We start from the raw sequence: 17,925 nt of genomic DNA on the forward strand, positions 1-17,925 counted from the left end.
CAAGACGAATGACACAAAGGAAGAGAAGTCCTTGACAATGTTAATGGAAAAAGTTTAATCCCTGTGTTGATGAGAAGGACAATATAATTACATAGTACAAGACAGAAGTCTCAATACAGCTACATCCTTACTGCCTGTGCACTGCCCCAGCCTCCATCTGTGAATGCACGTACGTACACCTGCACCCTCCCAGTTCAGCGGCACCCTCCCAGTTCAGTGGCACCCTCCCAGTTCTGCGCCCCAGTGCTTGGGCTCAAGCGTAGTACTGCAGGTTAGCTTTCTTCTTGGCCTGGACCTCTAGAATACCCTCCATGTAATCCTCATGGTTCAGTTCAGTGGCTCCTCTGCGAAGCGCAATCATACCCTACAGAAAAAAAAAGCACAAATGACATGGCGTGGATTAGGGGTGGTAATAGCTTAGAGTTCATTCAGACGTTACAGGTTTATAATTGTGTCGTCTAAACATTAACAGATACATTCATGTTAAATATAGATACTGGCCTTAGTGTTTTTACAGTAGTACTATACAGTGTAAGGTTATTAAATAACATTGTCTTCATAATCTATTCCATCTACACATTAGTGCACTACATATGTAGTCTTAATACACATTAATATTGTAGTAATTTATTCTAAACTTACCCAAGTGGTTAATAACATTATAAATATAAATGTTTAAAACTGTTAACAAGGATGAAATAAGACTCCTACTGCATAGCAGTTTCACCCGTTCCAGGTTTTACTAGGAGCCTGATTAGCCACAATGTATAGGAAGCAAGCTCAGGTGTGTCTTTAGACTCGTAGTAAAACCAGAAAATGGATCAAACCGCTATGCAATGGGAGTGTGATCCCTTGGTTAAACATGTTTAACAGCATTCCACTGTATTACCAGATTAAAAATATATATACTCACTGCTTCCACACACACAGCCTTGCACTGGGCTCCATTGAAATCATCAGTACACCTGGCCAGCTCTTCATAGTTTACATCAGGACTGCACAGAGAAGAAAAAGACAATGCAAGTGAAGGGCTTCCAAGCTTTAGGCAAATACTTAACCAGACCCTATCATACAATTCAGTAAACAGAATACAATGAATCCAGGGCCGCCATCATCATCACACTTTTGTTCCCTCAAACACCAGTTACAGATCTCTCTAATACAGGAATGTAATAAGACTCCTACTGCATAACAGCTTTTACTACATGCTGGATTAGCCACAGTGTATAAGGTAACAAGCTCAGTCGTATTTCCGTCCCTGTAATATAAACCATGTCGATCTTGGGCATGCTTTCTCCGAGCTGCTGATCCATTCTCATGTAGAAAGGCACTGTCCCCGCTTGCGCTTACCTGACATTCATCTTGCGAGAGTGAATCTGCATGATTCTAGCTCTTGCCTCTTCGTTCGGCATTGGGAACTCAATCTTACGATCCAGTCTGCCAGATCGCAGCAGGGCAGGGTCAAGGATGTCAACTCGATTTGTAGCAGCAATAACCTGTGGAAAACAGCAACGAAAAAAAAAAAACAGTGACTGTAGAACTCTTGTTAACCCTTTAAGAACCGGAATCGTGTTAACACGATCATACTGGAGTGTGCTTCTAGGACCGCGATCGTGTAAACACGATAAAAAAAGCACTTCGTTTTGATGACTTACAGGCCACTGTACTTTGCAGTACAGGCTTGAAACACATATCAATGGATAGGGGAGGGACTGACGTTCACTTCCTGACAGTTTTCGTGTGACGTCACTGAGAGGGGCATTTAGTGTCTAAAGGGCGGAGACACTTTAGAGCAGCCCGGCAGAAACAAAAGCAGAAACAAAACAGCACAGGAACTTGATTAGAGCTAAAAAAAATAATAAAAAAAACAAGGGGAAACACTGTAAATGTGATGTATTTGACTTACAGTTATATTAGAACATTTATTCTGTCGTGTTTTAATATATATGTTTTTACAACATTTATAAATATCAAGAAACAAGTGGATATAAATAAGCATATACTATTTCATGAACTAAATGTATCAGGTAAGTCTTTTTTTCCTTATTACTGATAATAATGGAATGAATAACTTATTTTATTTATAAATATTTGAGAAAATAAATCGAGAGTAGTGTCCACTATTGATTATAAAGAACCTGAGAATAAACATGTACGATGTCATTGAAATCACTCAGGTGAAACAATGTCTTGTAATTTGCCCAAACATCAATATTTTTCAACAAAACTTTGAGTAAGTATTGTAAGGTCCCTTGTGTCACAGAATAACACCTGAAAAATGCTTGGTCTTGAAAGGGTTAACAGAAACAATTTCAGCTACATCTGCTCTTTTGTTTGTTTCTTTTCAATTCACAGTTTTAATCCATTAGTCAAATACAAATAACTGAACATCTAGCAAACTGTGACCTTTTTTGGACAAACATGTTGATCCATGAAAGCCTGGACATTAACATAAAGTGTACGAAGCACAGAAACAATAGTCAAGTCACTGATTAAGTTGAATAAATAATTCCAGTGTTAGCACGATCCACAGACTCACAGCCAATACTGTATTATAAGTTACCTTGACTTGCATGTTGGGTTGGAACCCATCAAGCTGATTGAGAAGCTCCAGCATGGTTCTCTGTACCTCACGATCTCCAGCTTTCTCACTGTCAAACCTGCAAGACAAGGTTAAAAACAAAAAGAACTGAAGATTACAAAAGAAACTTGTACTACAACTGTACTGTTAGTATTCCCAAATTCTAGAATGAAATGGAAGCAACCATGTATAACCTCAATCCAAACAACTGCTCAGGCTTCACACAAGTGTGCAAAGATAACGAGGCCAGTTTACTGACCGCTTGGTACCAATGGCGTCCAGCTCGTCAATGAAGATGATAGTGGGGGCTTTCTCCTTGGCTAAAGCAAAAGCATCTCTGACCAGCTTGGCTCCGTCACCAATAAACATCTGGACAAGCTGGGGGCCAGCAAGCTTCAGGAAAGTAGCCTGTGGAGCAATGCAGTAAACTGATTAACAAACAGAAGGAACTCAGAATCGATCAATACACACTGGGTCCTAACTGGATAATGGCTTGTCAATAAAACAAACAATCTAAAAAAATGAATGCACTTTTTGCATCACAGAAGATTGGTTCTCCCTCTCAGGACACTAACCTTTGTCTGAGCAGCACAGGCTCTAGCCAGCAGTGTCTTGCCTGTTCCTGGGGGTCCATACATCAACACCCCCTTGGGAGGCTGGATCCCCAGATTCTCAAACTTCTCCTTGTGGTTCATTGGCAGGACAATGGCTTCAACCAGCTGCAGAACAAGAGGGCACGATCAGGGTGCTGCACTGTAACAGTCTTCTGAGCCATCACACTACCCACACACACTCACAGAACATTCAAAGAGTTTAAGCACGCACAAATTAAGCTATGATAAATCAGTGCGACAAACAGCACTAAACTGTTTTTACTGGGTCAAAAGGCACTAACCTCTTGAATCTGTTTGTCCAGTCCTCCGATATCACTGTACTGCTCTGTTGGGCGCTCATCCACCTCCATGGCTTTGACTCTGGAGTCATACTCTGTGGGCAAAGTCTCCAGAATCAGGTAAGAGTCCTTGTTCACTCCCTGCAATAGGAGAAAAGTTACCCATATATACTTTGCAAAGTGGCGAATCAAGGGCATGCATTATTTTCACAATATTACCGCTAGCATCAAAAACAAACAAAATAAACAACATACTCTTCATTTAAATCAGAACACTTACCACAAGGTCTCCAGGCTTGAGTATCTCGGCATCAACCAATCCAATCACAGGAAGGAAGTATGTCTATGGAAGAAACAGACTGAATTCCTAAAGGATCACACTGTATATGTGGAGGTTTCCTTTTTGACCCCCTTCCCTGCTATGAACACTCGCAGTGGTCATTAGCTTTCACATCAAGCTCCCACCAAGACCATCCTTCAAACATTAATATATTACTCATGCATTAGCACTGTTCATGTGAACCGAGGAAATCAGTATTATTTTGGAAGTGTACCTTTCTGTATGTTATTTGCATGGGTTCGTTTAAAATGGAAAATGGAAAAATGTACATCCAAACCAAATCCATTCCTTACACTTTGATCGCTGGGTTTAGTTTACTATAAAATATCTCCGCAGTGGTTTAATTCACCAGCTCGTGTCATACCTGGCGGGTTGAGGTCTTAATAACAGCACATTTGCCCTTTCTCTGGGAGTCAAGATCAATGTTGGCTCCATCTTCCTCTTGGTCATTTGGGTCCACATCCAGCAACTTGAACACAGATCAAAGAGGCCACGTTAAGAATGTAAAAATGATTAGCAGCATCCTAATGGAAGGGACGAGCCTTGAAAGGGTGAACGGCTGCTTCTTGTTTTCAAACTCTCTTATGTTCTTGCGTACCTATTTTCAATATCGTCATAAAACCTGTTATACATATTATATACTAACTTCTTGTTTTTCGTTCTACAGCTGTGAAAGTTGCCACCAGCTGCCTTGAACATGCGATTCACAACTGTTTCTACTACAGATTACGCTGGTAAAGGCACATTTCTGCATACAAACGTGACCAACGCTGTCACACTCACTTCAATGACATTGGACACCAGGTATGGCAGCGTCTTGTTCACTTTGATCTTTTCCGTGTTCTCTTTGATTTTATCCTTCATTGCCTGGAGCTCATGGGTCACTCTCAGGACCTCGCTCTTCATAATCTGAGGGAAAACCAACGTTTTAATTGAAATGCATTAACAAACACCCTCCTTAAAACAGAGTCACTTAGTTAATGCTCTTTTGCTGGCATCATTCTCTTTCACCTGGTCACTCGTGCACAGAAGAAATCTCAGTCACCCATTTCTACTTCACCCATTTGCTTTTTTTATTAGTTTGTCAATGGAGCTGAATACTGAATTTTGAATAATATAAACCTCCATAAAAAGTCCAAACGGGTTATCAATTCCAAAACCAGAGCTGCTTTCCATAAAAACATCTACCTTGATTTCACTATCGAGGAGGCGAGTTCGCTGAATGATCTCCTCCGTGGACATCTTGAGCACCTCCTCCCCAATCCCATCCTGTCATGAAACAAAAAAAAGGTTGGATGAATCCTTATCCAGCATGATGAGATAACACCAATTTTAACATAACTTCTCCCTGAAGACATGTAAATATCTAAACCATTAGATATACACAGAATACAAATTCATGTACCGAATACAAGCACATAATCAGTTGCTGTTAAAATCTAATCATAGGTTATTATTGTTAATATAGATCTGTTAAAGACAGGGTATAGGAAATACTGTGCACATAGTAATGGTTCAGATTATTTTAGGGGGTCGTCTAAAACAGCGTATTAAAACTAACTGACTGCTAATTAAAATTATAATAATGTATTATTATTATAACTGCACATATCACAGAGTGCATTTTCAATCTGGGGTTTAATATTTTAGCATCGTGCACTTAAAATGTGTATTAAAAACCGTAATTGTTTGGATGACAAAGCTATATATATATATATATTATATATATATATATATATATATATATATATATATATATATATATATATGTTATAGTCTACCGGCAAAAATATATACCGACCGGTACCGTGTATTCACAACATCAATACACTAGTCTTGGTGGATATCCGCCGAAGAAAACAAATCAGTTTTGTTTTGTTTTTAACAAATACAACATTGTAGCATAACTGCTAAGCATTTCCTTAGAAACATGACAATGTTACAAGCCGCAATCGTGTTTACGTTTTCTTTTGCAATCTAAACTGTGTTTACAGTATTTCTTATTTTTTTGCAAAATATTTTTTATACTGTATAAATTAGGTACGCATTAATTCCCAAAGAGCTACGTTGTCTTGTTGTAGTTTAGCTACTGTACTGTAAGTCTTCACATCTGAACTATTTTCCTGTGTCATTCTCTCAATGAAGACAGGCCGACCGACTAATGCCGCTACCGCTGGTATTAATTAACACAAAAGGTAACAAACTGGATGATATCGGTACCCATGGTACTCATCACAGTATAGTCCATTTCAACTGCATAAACTTATCAGCGGAAAAATATAGAAATATCTTAACAGCAGAATGAATACAACTACAAACCTCAACCTCATCCCAAACTGATCTGTCATTCAGGGATGCCATCTTGGAAATTCTGAAATCGAGGAAGTTCAGCTGCACGAATAATAGATTCAACACACAGAATGAAAGATAGACATAAGCAGATTTTACCATTATATATATATATATATATATATATATATATATATATATATATATATATATATATATATATATATATATATGGGGTGAAATTAAATGTCTGCATAACTTTTGCAAGGCAGTGTTTTATTTTTTTTTATTTTTTTGTCGAATCTGCTGGTTCAATACTTTTACTTCACTTCAAATCCCCACTCAGTAGGAATGTTGCTTGCTAGGTGCTCTAGCCGTTGTTTTGGTAGATGCTAGGTTCCTGCCTTTTATAATTGAATATTAATGATAATATAATTATTTGATTACATTTTTGTGAGATAAGATCAATGGCTATTTGTTTCATAAAAATTTTTAAACAATAAATAACGACTTTGTGCAAATATTTACTGTGGTACCTACTGTTCTCAATACTTAGTGTACAGATACTTTTATTTAGGAACATAATCCTGTTTTACCACCAGGGGGCTCCAAAGCTCCATCCAGTACTACAAATATTTTCTGATGTTAGCAGTCGGTCTAAGTGTTTTTGGTTTATGATGTTGGTTTCCCCATTCCATTCAAATCGTTTGGCAATCCATCGTTCACCAACTTCATTATTATTGTAAATAGAAACATAAAATAAATTAATTGTTCACCACAGTCACTTGTGACACGTACTGTAAACTTGTGACACATTAAAAGCTGTGATTAATTGCACATGATTAAAAAGGCAATGGCATACAGCCAGTTGTGCAACTGTAAAAGGTAATTTCACACACTTGAGCACAACATTTTTTTATATGCATCCAGAAAACGGATTTCATATAGCAGACTGAATTCTTTAAAAAAAACACACAAAACTTTTTTTTTTTTAACTCTCTTGACTGGTTTCAGGTCTTACTCTAGAATCCATTTACACATCCTAAATGTGGTTTTAATAACACTAAACAGAAACCAATTCCAGAAAGGTAATCCTAAAACAGTGTGCGTGTGTGTGTGTGTGTATCTAAAGCCATGCAATTTGATAGCAAGTGCAATAACTAGCTACATAATCCCACATTAGACCCTACTGAACATTTCCTGGTCACAAGCAATCCTGTGTAAAATTGGCATCTTTGGCAGGATGCTTCCCCTTGAATTTCCTGTTCGATGTACAGGCTGGCACTGCAAAAGCATGGGCTAGACCTCAGACACAGCATCCAAGTTCAGCCAGCTCTGAAAGGACGCCTGCTGAAAAAGGCAAGGACATCTAATGTGGTCTAAGCCAACCTCCCTTTTTACCTTTAACCTTTTAATCAGGTGTACAAGATACCCGATTATATACCATGTTGTATTGTTTACCAAAGGTTTGTTATTGCACATTCAGCAGGGTGAACTCCCCTTTCAGCATTACCAACAGGCCTAAACACCAGTCTGAAATCCAGACACCACTGCAGGATGAGCACTGAAGGTCCCACTCGTAACGATGGAGCTGTGGGAATGAAAGCAATCCTGATCAGACCAGTGCACCGAGGACGCACAGACCGTCCTCATTTAGCATCTATTGAACATTTCAATACGCTGCTGCTGATACAGTGGATCTCTTCCTAGGGCTCGCAGGCACGGCCCGACAAACTCAGGGCAACCAAGCTGCTCTGGGTGGTTGCGGAACAGGTTGGAATTCAGTCGCTTCTCGTTGCTCTTGTGTTGGTGCAAGTCAATTAAGCTGGCACTTGTTCAGACTGATCCCTGTTTTAAACACGGAGGTATAACAAAAGAACACAGCACTTAGCTTTTTTTTTGGAAGGAATGATACATTTTTCTTCCAAAAACAGCGTTTACATGATAACCTATAGAAAAGAGAGATCTCAGTTGTATTTAACTGTACAAATCACTTAAATAATAATTCTTTACACTTTTAATCAATGCCATTCAACATTGTCATAAAATAATGCATAACGGGTTTAACTGCTTCCAAGATTGAATACATTGTTTAAAAAAAAAAAAAAATCTTGAATACATTATTGTAAACAAATGCATACAAAGAATTCATATTCATTTCCATTCATCTTATTTTATATTTATTACAATTAGACTATTCTGATGCACTTTTATTTAAAAAAATCGTTTCTGATCCATTGCATACATCTTCCCCGCAGGCATCTTTCTGAAAAACAGGCTGTTCCCTCTGCTCATGTTACCCTGCAAAATGAAACGGAGGTCAGCATCAACAAATCTGCACACCTGTATTCAACTGCAGGTCAGGACCGCACTGTAAAAACATATACAAGTGCTTCTATTGCCTATCCTGTACAATAAAGAAATGGCACTGTAAAATACATTTCAACATCTGCAAGAAATGTCCTACTATTTTTTTTTTTTTTGCAGGCTAAATGTTTGTCAGAAAGTTTGATTAAGATTTAATTAAGTTATGGATCATAGTCTGAAACACTCTCAGGCCTCAACAATGGAACAGGTACATGAGGCAACTGCAGTACATGGAATAAAATTACTATTTGATTATATTATATTACATTATACACAATCCTGTGTATTGTGACGCATATCGCGATATACGTATTGTACTGCGAGATTAGTGTACTGTTACAGCCCTAATAGATACTCATACGGTTCTTTAGAAGTTATTTTATATAGAAACCATTCCTAAAGAAGCACTTCTGTTCGTTACCTCTCTGCTGAGAGTCCTCCAGCAGTCAACCCAAGAGGGGTAAGCAGGAGCGTTTGGAGGAAGGCCACCAGCAAGTCTGGAGAAGGACAAATCAAAAAATAGATTGAGACAGATCTACACCACACACGTGGAGCACAGCCATGTACACAAAATATTACTGAAAAATTACTGTCAGCTAAATAAGAGATAGAGAAAACCTTGAAATTGTACATTGCAACTAGAGGCTGGTATCGAAGCAACACAGCACAGTAGTAGTTCTCTGCATTTACTACGCAAACCAACTTAGTTTCTAAGTGAAACATCTTTTAAAGAACAAGTTGGTACTTCTGTTATGAAATGCTTCTCAATCTAAAAGCAAGGCTGAATCCGTGTGGGATCAGTCTGACCACTTACCCACAGTTATTGACTGCCATGAGGTTTGATACCAGGAGGAAGGGGTAGGTTAGCATACTAGCAAAGAACTGGAAGAAAAGAAATGGAAAAGTAAAAAACAAAAAATGAGCACACACATTTTACAACAGCGTGTTATGCTTTAATGCAATTCATTTCTAATTTCACGTACCCCTGTGGCAGCCTGGGAGCAGTTCTTTATCTCCCCCACATGGGACATCTGTAGCAAAAACAAACAGGAATACAAATCATAAAACAGCAACACTTGCAACATTGTGATTAGTCTGGGTTAACTATGGTGACCTAATACTATAACATGGATTCTCACAGTGCACAGGAAAAAGGATTCCCCCCCCCTATAGACTTGCTTGACGCGAGCAGTGCTTTGTTCTACAGACAAGACCTGTCTTCAGTTCTACTAATCCTAGATTCACCATTTTTGTAATTACTGTAAAAATAAACCCGGAATATACTCACAGAGTTGTCTAATGCGTAAGTGTTTATTAGATGAGCAAGCATGTTGCACAGCCACAAGGAAATGACATCCCCAAGGAGGCGGGGAATGAGACCACTGGAACGAGAACATGTGCAAAACATTTACCGGGCATCCTCAAAACACACCCGTCTATTCATAGGGGCTGAATATGCAAATCTGAAATTACTGTACTTACGCAAAAAATCCCAAGATTCCCTCTTCCCTGTAGATAGTTACAACCGAGTCAAACACTCCGCTGTGGAAATGTAAAAAAAAAAATGAAAACATTTTAAACCCTGACCGAACAGTCTCTGCACGTTTTTAATAGAATTGCGGGTCCACTAACCTGTACTTGGTTTCCCTTCCAATAAACTGTACCATACATCTTAAAGTGATCACTAGGGAAGAGGAGAAAGGAAATACAATAAAGGTATAGATGCAATCACACAATAGAGCAAACATTTATTTACAGCTTGCCAATAAAAGAAAAAATAAGCAAAAGAGAGCAAAATACTGGATAAACTAATGCCGGAATTAAATCAGTTTATGGTGCTGCCACATGGCCATGATGGCGCCATCGTTTTGATTTAATCCCAATGAAACGTAAACGGTTTTGATTTAAACCAATCAGACTGTAGTTACCATGGAATGGGTGAGTGACAACTGCGGCACAAGAACGTGCCACCATCTCCCTGGCTGTCTGTGGAAGGGGAAAAAAATGTTATTAACTTGGTTTAGAAATCTAGAGCCTACTGGTACAATAGCCTGCCACTGACCAAGGTCCCAGTAAGAGACATGTGTTAGAGTGGTTATCCTAGTGGTCAAATTACACTTAAGTACAGTATTAATATTAAATGTACATGTTTTACACAAAGTTATTAATCTACTGATCCAAACAGAGCTACTTTCCTATCAATCGTTACTATGTGTTCAGCTATATAAATTATAAAGTTTAAAAAACAAGCATGCACTTAACCTTATGTTGCATCAATTACAAAGATGTTTATGGTAAACACATTTTTCATACAAATGATTTTGCTAACCCCCTGCCATTAGCTTGGGTTTACAGTGTATGCCTTCCTACAGGTTTGCTATACTCCCAGTATTAATTCAACCATGCACACTGATTTCTCACCTCCTTCACAACCTGCTGTAGAGATGACAAGTCCTCTTTCTGGCTGTTTCCTGGTTCCTGGAGAGAGAATACATCAAAATACTTATCTTTTTCTGTCACAGTTAGCAGCCAGTTCCAGTATTTCAAAATACTGCATTCAGACTTAAATGTTGCAGGTTTTGGTCAGACAGAGTAGAAAAAGCAGATTGAAAGAAAGGTGTTACCTCTGTCTTGTCAGCCTTCTGGTAGTTCTGGAAGAGAATGAGACAAATATAACAGTTAAATAAGTAGCAGAGATATGCACAAGAAATACAGAGGCAGCTATAAAATATTCGTTGATTGCAATACTGTGGATGACCTCAGTAACCATGTTTCTTCATAACTGGAATGACAGACACCTACAGTACTTGGACACAGAGAAATTGATAGCTGGTTCTCTTTACATATGTGAAACAATAAAGTTTAACATTCATGCGTTTGCATCCTTCCTGAAACAGGTTTTTACAGTGTGTGTGTTAAAGAAATGGGCCACTCAGAACAGCTCAGCGAAAGAACCCACTTAACGGTGTGCTCAGTTCAGCTCAGAGCTGCAGAGCAGATTCCATCAGTGATCCGAGACGCGCAGCTATTTAACGCACCCTGTACCTATATACATTTGCATGTACATTGTATATGGTCACAGTGCTTTTGCTTTGTACTTGGAGTCACGTCGAGTTCTGACCTGTAGAACTTTGCTGTGAACAAGGGTCCCAATGGTTCCAGCACACAGTCTTGGAGCTAAGCCTTTAAACAGGCCTGCTTTCCCATCGATCTTCACGATGTGCTTAGCTACACAAAAAAAATAAAAACGTTTCACAAAAGGTTAATCATTAACAGAAACAAAACAAACAGAATTAAAAGCAGCTAAGCCTTAAACCTTAGACATCAACAGTTTGCATAAATTGATTACTGTACATTCACAGCTGTGTAGTTCTTCTAAAATGTCATTTTTCATAATGTCATAATTCCATTATTGCCACACATTGCCACACAGAGAGACAGATATACACACTTGTTGCACAGAAATCTATACCATCCATGACTTCCAAAGCACTCAAGAAAAAACTCATGTTGATATGTCTTTACAAGAAATGAGCAATTAAGGTATTTTATTATTATTATTATTATTATTATTATTATTATTATTATTATTACTACGATGTTTCCGGTACTGAAAAAGGTTCCACAAGTATACAGCTCTGAAGAGATTAACGTATGTGTACTATATAGTATTTAAATACGTATCATGCACTTCAAACATTAATATGCGATTATTATCTTTTTTTAAATCATTACCTGAAAACGATCTGGGTACCTGGGTATTTCACGGTGGGGTACCCAGTTCTAGATTTTCTACCCATGCCAACCTCCAATTACTACAGGAGACAGCTGAACGAATACACAATAATAATAATAATAATAATAATAATAATAATAATAATGTGCTAGATAGAAAAATGATTCCTAGGTGGGCTAGTTATACTCAACACATTTACACAGTCATATTGAATCTAAAGAGTGACCAAGAATGTGAAATGCTTCTTTAGCCTGAAATGCACAATGTGGTGCAACAGCCAATTTGTAGGAGATGTCCTGGTTTACATGAGAAAACACAAATACATCAGATGCTACTGGATTATATTTGGTCAGAACACTATAGACAACAGCAGCTGGTTTATTATTTAGTATGTGTTTGAATCCCAGGCAGTGTAAAACGAGGCTTTCTATGTAACCTACAGGCCATCACGTTAACCCACCACTAGATGCCTCATCAAAGTGCTTTAAAAAAAAAAAAATCAGCACACACACACACACACACACAATTAAAAGCATTACAGTTAATGCATTTACAAATGTGTGATCTTTGCGTTTGCTGTGTTTCACAGCTTACGATACACTCACCATATGCAAAGAAGCCTGGCAGCTGATAAACCTGACGGCCAAAGAGGTTTCTACCTAAACTTGGAGGGAGAGGTTCGTGTCCGACCTGCGAGTAAATTAAGAGATTTTCAAATACTTGTGACAGTACAGTATGACATGCCTGTCTGATCAGCTGTTTCTTTAGTCCAAAATTTGAATTAAAAAAGTGTAGCCACGACTGGCCAAACAGTTGGTTCAGAAGAGGTTAACCAAAGGTGGTTGGCAACATAAAAGCAAGAGGTATAAATGAAACTACACTTAATACAGAACATGATGTAATACACCATAGTTATATCTGTATATGTATGTATGTATGTATGTATGTATGTATGTGTATAATATATATATACAGTACTGTGCAAAAGTTTTAGGCAGGTGTGAAAAAATGCTGTAAAGTACGAATGCTTTCAAAAATAGACATGTTAATAGATTATATTTATCAATTAACTAAATGCAAAGTGAGTGAACAGAAGAAAAATCTAAATCAAATCCATATTTGGTGTGACCACCCTTTGCCTTCAAAACAGCATCAATTCTTCTAGGTACACTTGCACAAAGTCAGGGATTTTGTAGGCATATAGTCAGGTGTATGATTAAACAATTATACCAAACAGGTGCTAATGATCATCAATTCAATATGTAGGTTGAAACACAATCATTAACTGAAACAGAAACAGCTGTGTAGGAGGAATAACACTGGGTGAGGAACAGCCAAACTCAGCTAACAAGGTGAGGTTGCTGAAGACAGTTTACTGTCAAAAGTCATACACCATGGCAAGACTGAGCACAGCAACAAGACACAAGGTAGTTATACTGCATCAGCAAGGTCTCTCCCAGGCAGAAATTTCTAGGCAGACAGGGGTTTCCAGATGTGCTGTCCAAGCTCTTTTGAAGAAGCACAAAGAAACGGGCAACGTTGAGGACCGTAGACGCAGTGGTCGGCCAAGGAAACTTACTGCAGCAGATGAAAGACACATCATGCTTACTTCCCTTCGCAATCGGAAGATGTACAGCAGTGCCATCGGCTCAGAATTGGCAGAAAACAGTGGGACCCTGGTACACCCATCTACTGTCCGGAGAAGTCTGGTCAGAAGTGACTTGCGGCCAAAAAGCCATACCTCCGACGTGGAAATAAGGCCAAGCGACTCAACTATGCACGAAAACACAGGAACTGGGGTGCAGAAAAATGGCAGCAGGTGCTCTGGACTGATGAGTCAAAATTTGAAATATTTGGCTGTAGCAGAAGGCAGTTTGTTCGCTGAAGGGCTGGAGAGCGGTACACGAATGAGTGTCTGCAGGCAACAGTGAAGCATGGTGGAGGTTCCTTGCAAGTTTGGGGCTGCATTTCTGCAAATGGAGTTGGGGATTTGGTCAGAATTAATGGTCTCCTCAATGCTGAGAAGTACAGGCAGATACTTATCCATCATGCAATACCATCAGGGAGACATCTGATTGGCCCCAAATTTATTCTGCAGCATGACAACAACCCCAAACATACAGCGAAAGTCATTAAGAACTATCTTCAGTGTAAAGAAGAACAAGGAGTCCTGGAAGTGATGGTATGGCCCCCACAGAGCCCTGATCTCAACATCATCGAGTCTGTCTTGGATTACATGAAGAGATAGAAGCAACTGAGGCTGCTTAAATCCACAGAAGAACTGTGGTTAGTTCTCCAAGATGTTTGGGCAAACCTACCTGTCGAGTTCCTTCAAAAACTGTGTGCAAGTGTACCTAGAAGAATTTATGCTGTTTTGAAGGCAAAGGGTGGTCACACCAAATATTGATTTGATGTAGATTTTTCTTCTTATTATTTATTTCTTAGCAGACGCCCTTATCCAGGGCGACTTACAATTGTTACAAGATATCACATTATTTTTACATACAATTACCCATTTATACAGCTGGGTTTTTACTGGAGCAATCTGGGTAAAGTACCTTGCTCAAGGGTACAGCAGCAGTGTCCTCCACGGGGATTGAACCCACGACCCTCCGGTCAAGAGTCCAGAGCCCTAACCACTACTCCACACTGCTGCTTTTCTTCTGTTCACTCACTTTGCATTTTGTTAATTGATAAATATAAACTATTAACATGTCTATTTTTGAATAACACTGCTAATTGCAATGTTGAGGAATGCGGTGTTAGAATCGATCACGAGGGAATAGGAATTGATTTTTAAAAGGAACTGGAATTGAAAAACAGGTACATTTACACCCAAAGTCTACTTATGAAAACATAACAATCATGTCAGTTTATTATTTTAATAAAGCCGTTGCTTCAGACAGCAGCATAAACATGTAGGACGATTTAAAAATAAAACAGTCAACGACAGTACATTATCTGATACGGTAGCGGTAGTGAAAAAAAGTCCTGTGCATTGAACCTTTTCCAGAACGAGAAAACAAATCACCGTACACAGTCAAAATAGGAATAAAACAATACTGGTAAACTGCACATTTGAAATATGAATTGATCTTATATGACGTAAACAGTTACTTTTGTCAAGCACGCCTAAACCCTGTGGCAGTTTACCTAGTATCAAATACCAAAGGTCAAGGTGCGAACCAGTACCGTATATCATCATATACAAAATATCACTTCAAAAGTAACGACCGTTTTTCAAAAATAGACACGTTTTACCTGTCAAGGTGTATTTCACGGACTTGTCGTGTATACATACAGACAGAATATTTGTTCACGGGCCCAGGCCTCAAACAGCTGCTTTGAATCGGTCAATTTCCTTGACCTGTCCTTACTGACGTCAGGTATACTGCATTACTGACACTCAGGAGGCACTAAATCCGTGACATAAATACACCTAAACGATCCACTGACAAGCCAATTCCAAACACCACAATATATAAAAGCATCTAAAAAGCGACAGTGTGCCTTTCCTACAGAAGGGTAACTGTTAGGAGCCGCAGCAGTCGTACTAGATAGAAGGTGTAGGACACACACAGTGCAAGACCGTGTAGCCAGCTCCGTGCCCTGCCAAGCTAAATGTAAGGTGTTGATAATAACATAGGGAGCCTGCGTCTCACCTGTACCAGCACCTTGATGTACATGAGCGGGTGGGAGAGGACAGTGAGTCCAGACCCCAGCAACATCTGACTGCACGTGTCCGCCATTATGAAAGAAACAATCTCCTCCAAAGGGAAGCCAAGAGAGAGCGACGTGTCACGTGATACGGTGGGGTGATCACGTTGTATGAGGGTTTTTTTTTTTTTTTTTTCGTTCATAAAAAATCACGTTAAAAGTTCAAGTCGGTTTTTCTTGTTCTGTGAATTATGGTGAAGATTGTTTTTTAAATAATATTTTGCATTCATGTTTCATAAAACATAACACATAATAATAATAATAATAATAATAATAATAATAATAATTTTATATCACGATTAATGCTTAGTTACCTTTGACCGCAACTTTAATTCTATACTGCAACAGCAGTACACAGGCAGCGAGTATGTTTTCACCTGCTATGTGATATGTATGAGAATTGTATTTTTAATATATTGTGTTTTTCTAAGTAGGATACTGAGCAAAACCTGTCGCTTTTCTCTTAGTCTGTTGTTGTAAACGCTTCTAGATTAGCAAAATATGCCCAGTTAGATAATTTCATTATTTTTCATCAAACTTCAGTCTGTTTGTTTTAATTCTCTTATAAATAAATGCGTGGATAAAATACCATTTAAGAAATAACGACTACCATATTAGCATATGTCATCATTTAACTTTTAAAGCATGCATTATTTTCTGGTTTCAAGGTCGCCTATTATAATAAGTTAAAATCACAATAACCAAAAACTGGCTTTGAAGATATTACACTGTATTAGTATTCCAATATCAGACCAATAGCGCCCTCTACAGGTAAATGGAAAATGACAGCCCCAAAGCACAATACCGAGGCAAGACAAGGTGTGACAAGCTTAAATGAAGTGCCTTAACAGGCAATAATGCCCACACCTCTACAGTCCCAATCCTGGTCCTGGGGACCAGCATGTTGTCATTCCAACTGAGTTATCAATTACTTAATCAAACCATTAATTGAACTAATAATGTGCTTAATTAGACGTTTTTAATTGTGCTCAGCTCCTAAAAAGTTGCCGATTTCAAGTTACTTCTAAAATGGTATAGTTAACTTGAAATCTCCAACGGTTTAAAAGCTGGAAAGTTCTAATTCAGCTAATGAATAGTTCATTTAAGGGTTTAGTTAAGTAATTGAGCGCTCAGTTGAAATGAAAACCAGCAGACACAGGGGGTCCCCAGGACCAGGGTTGGGAAGCCCTGATCTAGAGTGAGAAACTGATGGAAAGGTTACAGTTATCCTCATTTTCTTAAACGGGACAGGCTTGACTAGAGCGAATCGTTACTTTGTTGAGAGCCATACAGCCTAGGAAACGTTCACAGATAACGCCAACATCAGAACATTAAAGCTGAGGAAGAGATTTCAATAAATGAAATAGATTAATGCGCAAATAATCCTAATATAATATAAACGTTACTGCAACAGCTTCAGGAATAAACGATTAAGCGCTTGAGTCTTATTGGTGAGTTGCCATAATTTCAACACCACTTAATTATATTTTTTGACACTTTTTAAAAGTATATTTGTAATAATGGAGATGCTTGACGAAAATAATCCAGAATGCATCTCATGTACATTTAATACTTTAATGCAATGCTAAAAAAAAAAAAAAATAGAAGAAAAAAAACCTTAGTTTAACTTATTCTATTATTTTATTGAGTAATGATGTTTAGGTTCATGTCTTATTGGAAGGGGTGACTAACTAAATTCTTTACCGGGTTCCCTATCCCCAAAATTAAGGCGGTGTGCGGGCAATTTGTAGGACAGAGTGCGACTACCGTATTTTACCGTATTCTATGGAGTTGCTTTGTCTGACTGCTTCCTTGATGGCTCCGCACCGCCACCTTCTGTGCATTGTAAGAAACGCATCAGCACTGGAAACCCAGTTTTACCACAGTATTTCACATTTTAATATAGCTTTTACGACTTAAAGTCATAGTCATCCATCAGAATAAATGTACCCCCTGCACACAACAATCAGCAGATGTTAACAATGAAAAGTCACGATTTGCAA

At 38.4% G+C, this 17,925-nt stretch overlaps 2 protein-coding genes across 2 annotated transcripts; both read right to left on the reverse strand.

The window, feature by feature from the left end:
• Positions 1–31: 31 nt before the first annotated feature.
• LOC117435110 (26S proteasome regulatory subunit 6A-B-like) lies at positions 32–6,239 on the reverse strand. Its single transcript, XM_034058058.3, has 12 exons — positions 6,133–6,239; positions 5,002–5,082; positions 4,597–4,722; positions 4,178–4,282; positions 3,754–3,816; positions 3,477–3,614; positions 3,157–3,300; positions 2,841–2,989; positions 2,564–2,660; positions 1,351–1,496; positions 914–995; positions 32–364 (listed from the first exon to the last, which is right to left on the reverse strand). Exons 1-12 carry the CDS (start codon positions 6,172–6,174, stop codon positions 254–256), a joined length of 1,284 nt encoding a protein of 427 aa, XP_033913949.1. The 5' UTR covers positions 6,175–6,239; the 3' UTR covers positions 32–253.
• A 1,865-nt stretch (positions 6,240–8,104) lies between these two features.
• LOC117435118 (mitochondrial carrier homolog 2-like) lies at positions 8,105–16,015 on the reverse strand. The gene is made up of 13 exons (XM_034058067.2): positions 15,868–16,015; positions 12,811–12,895; positions 11,591–11,697; positions 11,094–11,120; positions 10,891–10,947; positions 10,398–10,455; positions 10,102–10,153; positions 9,952–10,011; positions 9,758–9,851; positions 9,453–9,500; positions 9,284–9,351; positions 8,891–8,966; positions 8,105–8,403 (listed from the first exon to the last, which is right to left on the reverse strand). Exons 1-13 carry the CDS (start codon positions 15,952–15,954, stop codon positions 8,317–8,319), a joined length of 906 nt encoding a protein of 301 aa, XP_033913958.1. The 5' UTR covers positions 15,955–16,015; the 3' UTR covers positions 8,105–8,316.
• Positions 16,016–17,925: the final 1,910 nt, after the last annotated feature.

The sequence above is a fragment of the Acipenser ruthenus genome, chromosome 28, assembly GCF_902713425.1.
Source record: "Acipenser ruthenus chromosome 28, fAciRut3.2 maternal haplotype, whole genome shotgun sequence".
NCBI classification, from domain to species: domain Eukaryota; kingdom Metazoa; phylum Chordata; class Actinopteri; order Acipenseriformes; family Acipenseridae; genus Acipenser; species Acipenser ruthenus.

Coding starts and splice junctions, on each gene's coding strand:
- LOC117435110 (XM_034058058.3), bottom strand. CDS start 6,174: ATGGCATCCCTGAATGACAGATCAGTTTGGGATGAGGTTGAG. Junction 3,615..3,753: donor TCAAGCCTGGAGACCTTGTG/GTAAGTGTTCTG, acceptor CTCCTATTGCAG/GGAGTGAACAAGGACTCTTA. Junction 1,497..2,563: donor AACCCAACATGCAAGTCAAG/GTAACTTATAAT, acceptor TGTTTTCCACAG/GTTATTGCTGCTACAAATCG.
- LOC117435118 (XM_034058067.2), bottom strand. CDS start 15,954: ATGGCGGACACGTGCAGTCAGATGTTGCTGGGGTCTGGACTCACTGTC. Junction 12,896..15,867: donor ACATCAAGGTGCTGGTACAG/GTGAGACGCAGG, acceptor ATTTACTCGCAG/GTCGGACACGAACCTCTCCC. Junction 10,154..10,397: donor TGTCACTCACCCATTCCATG/GTAACTACAGTC, acceptor CCTCTTCCCTAG/TGATCACTTTAAGATGTATG.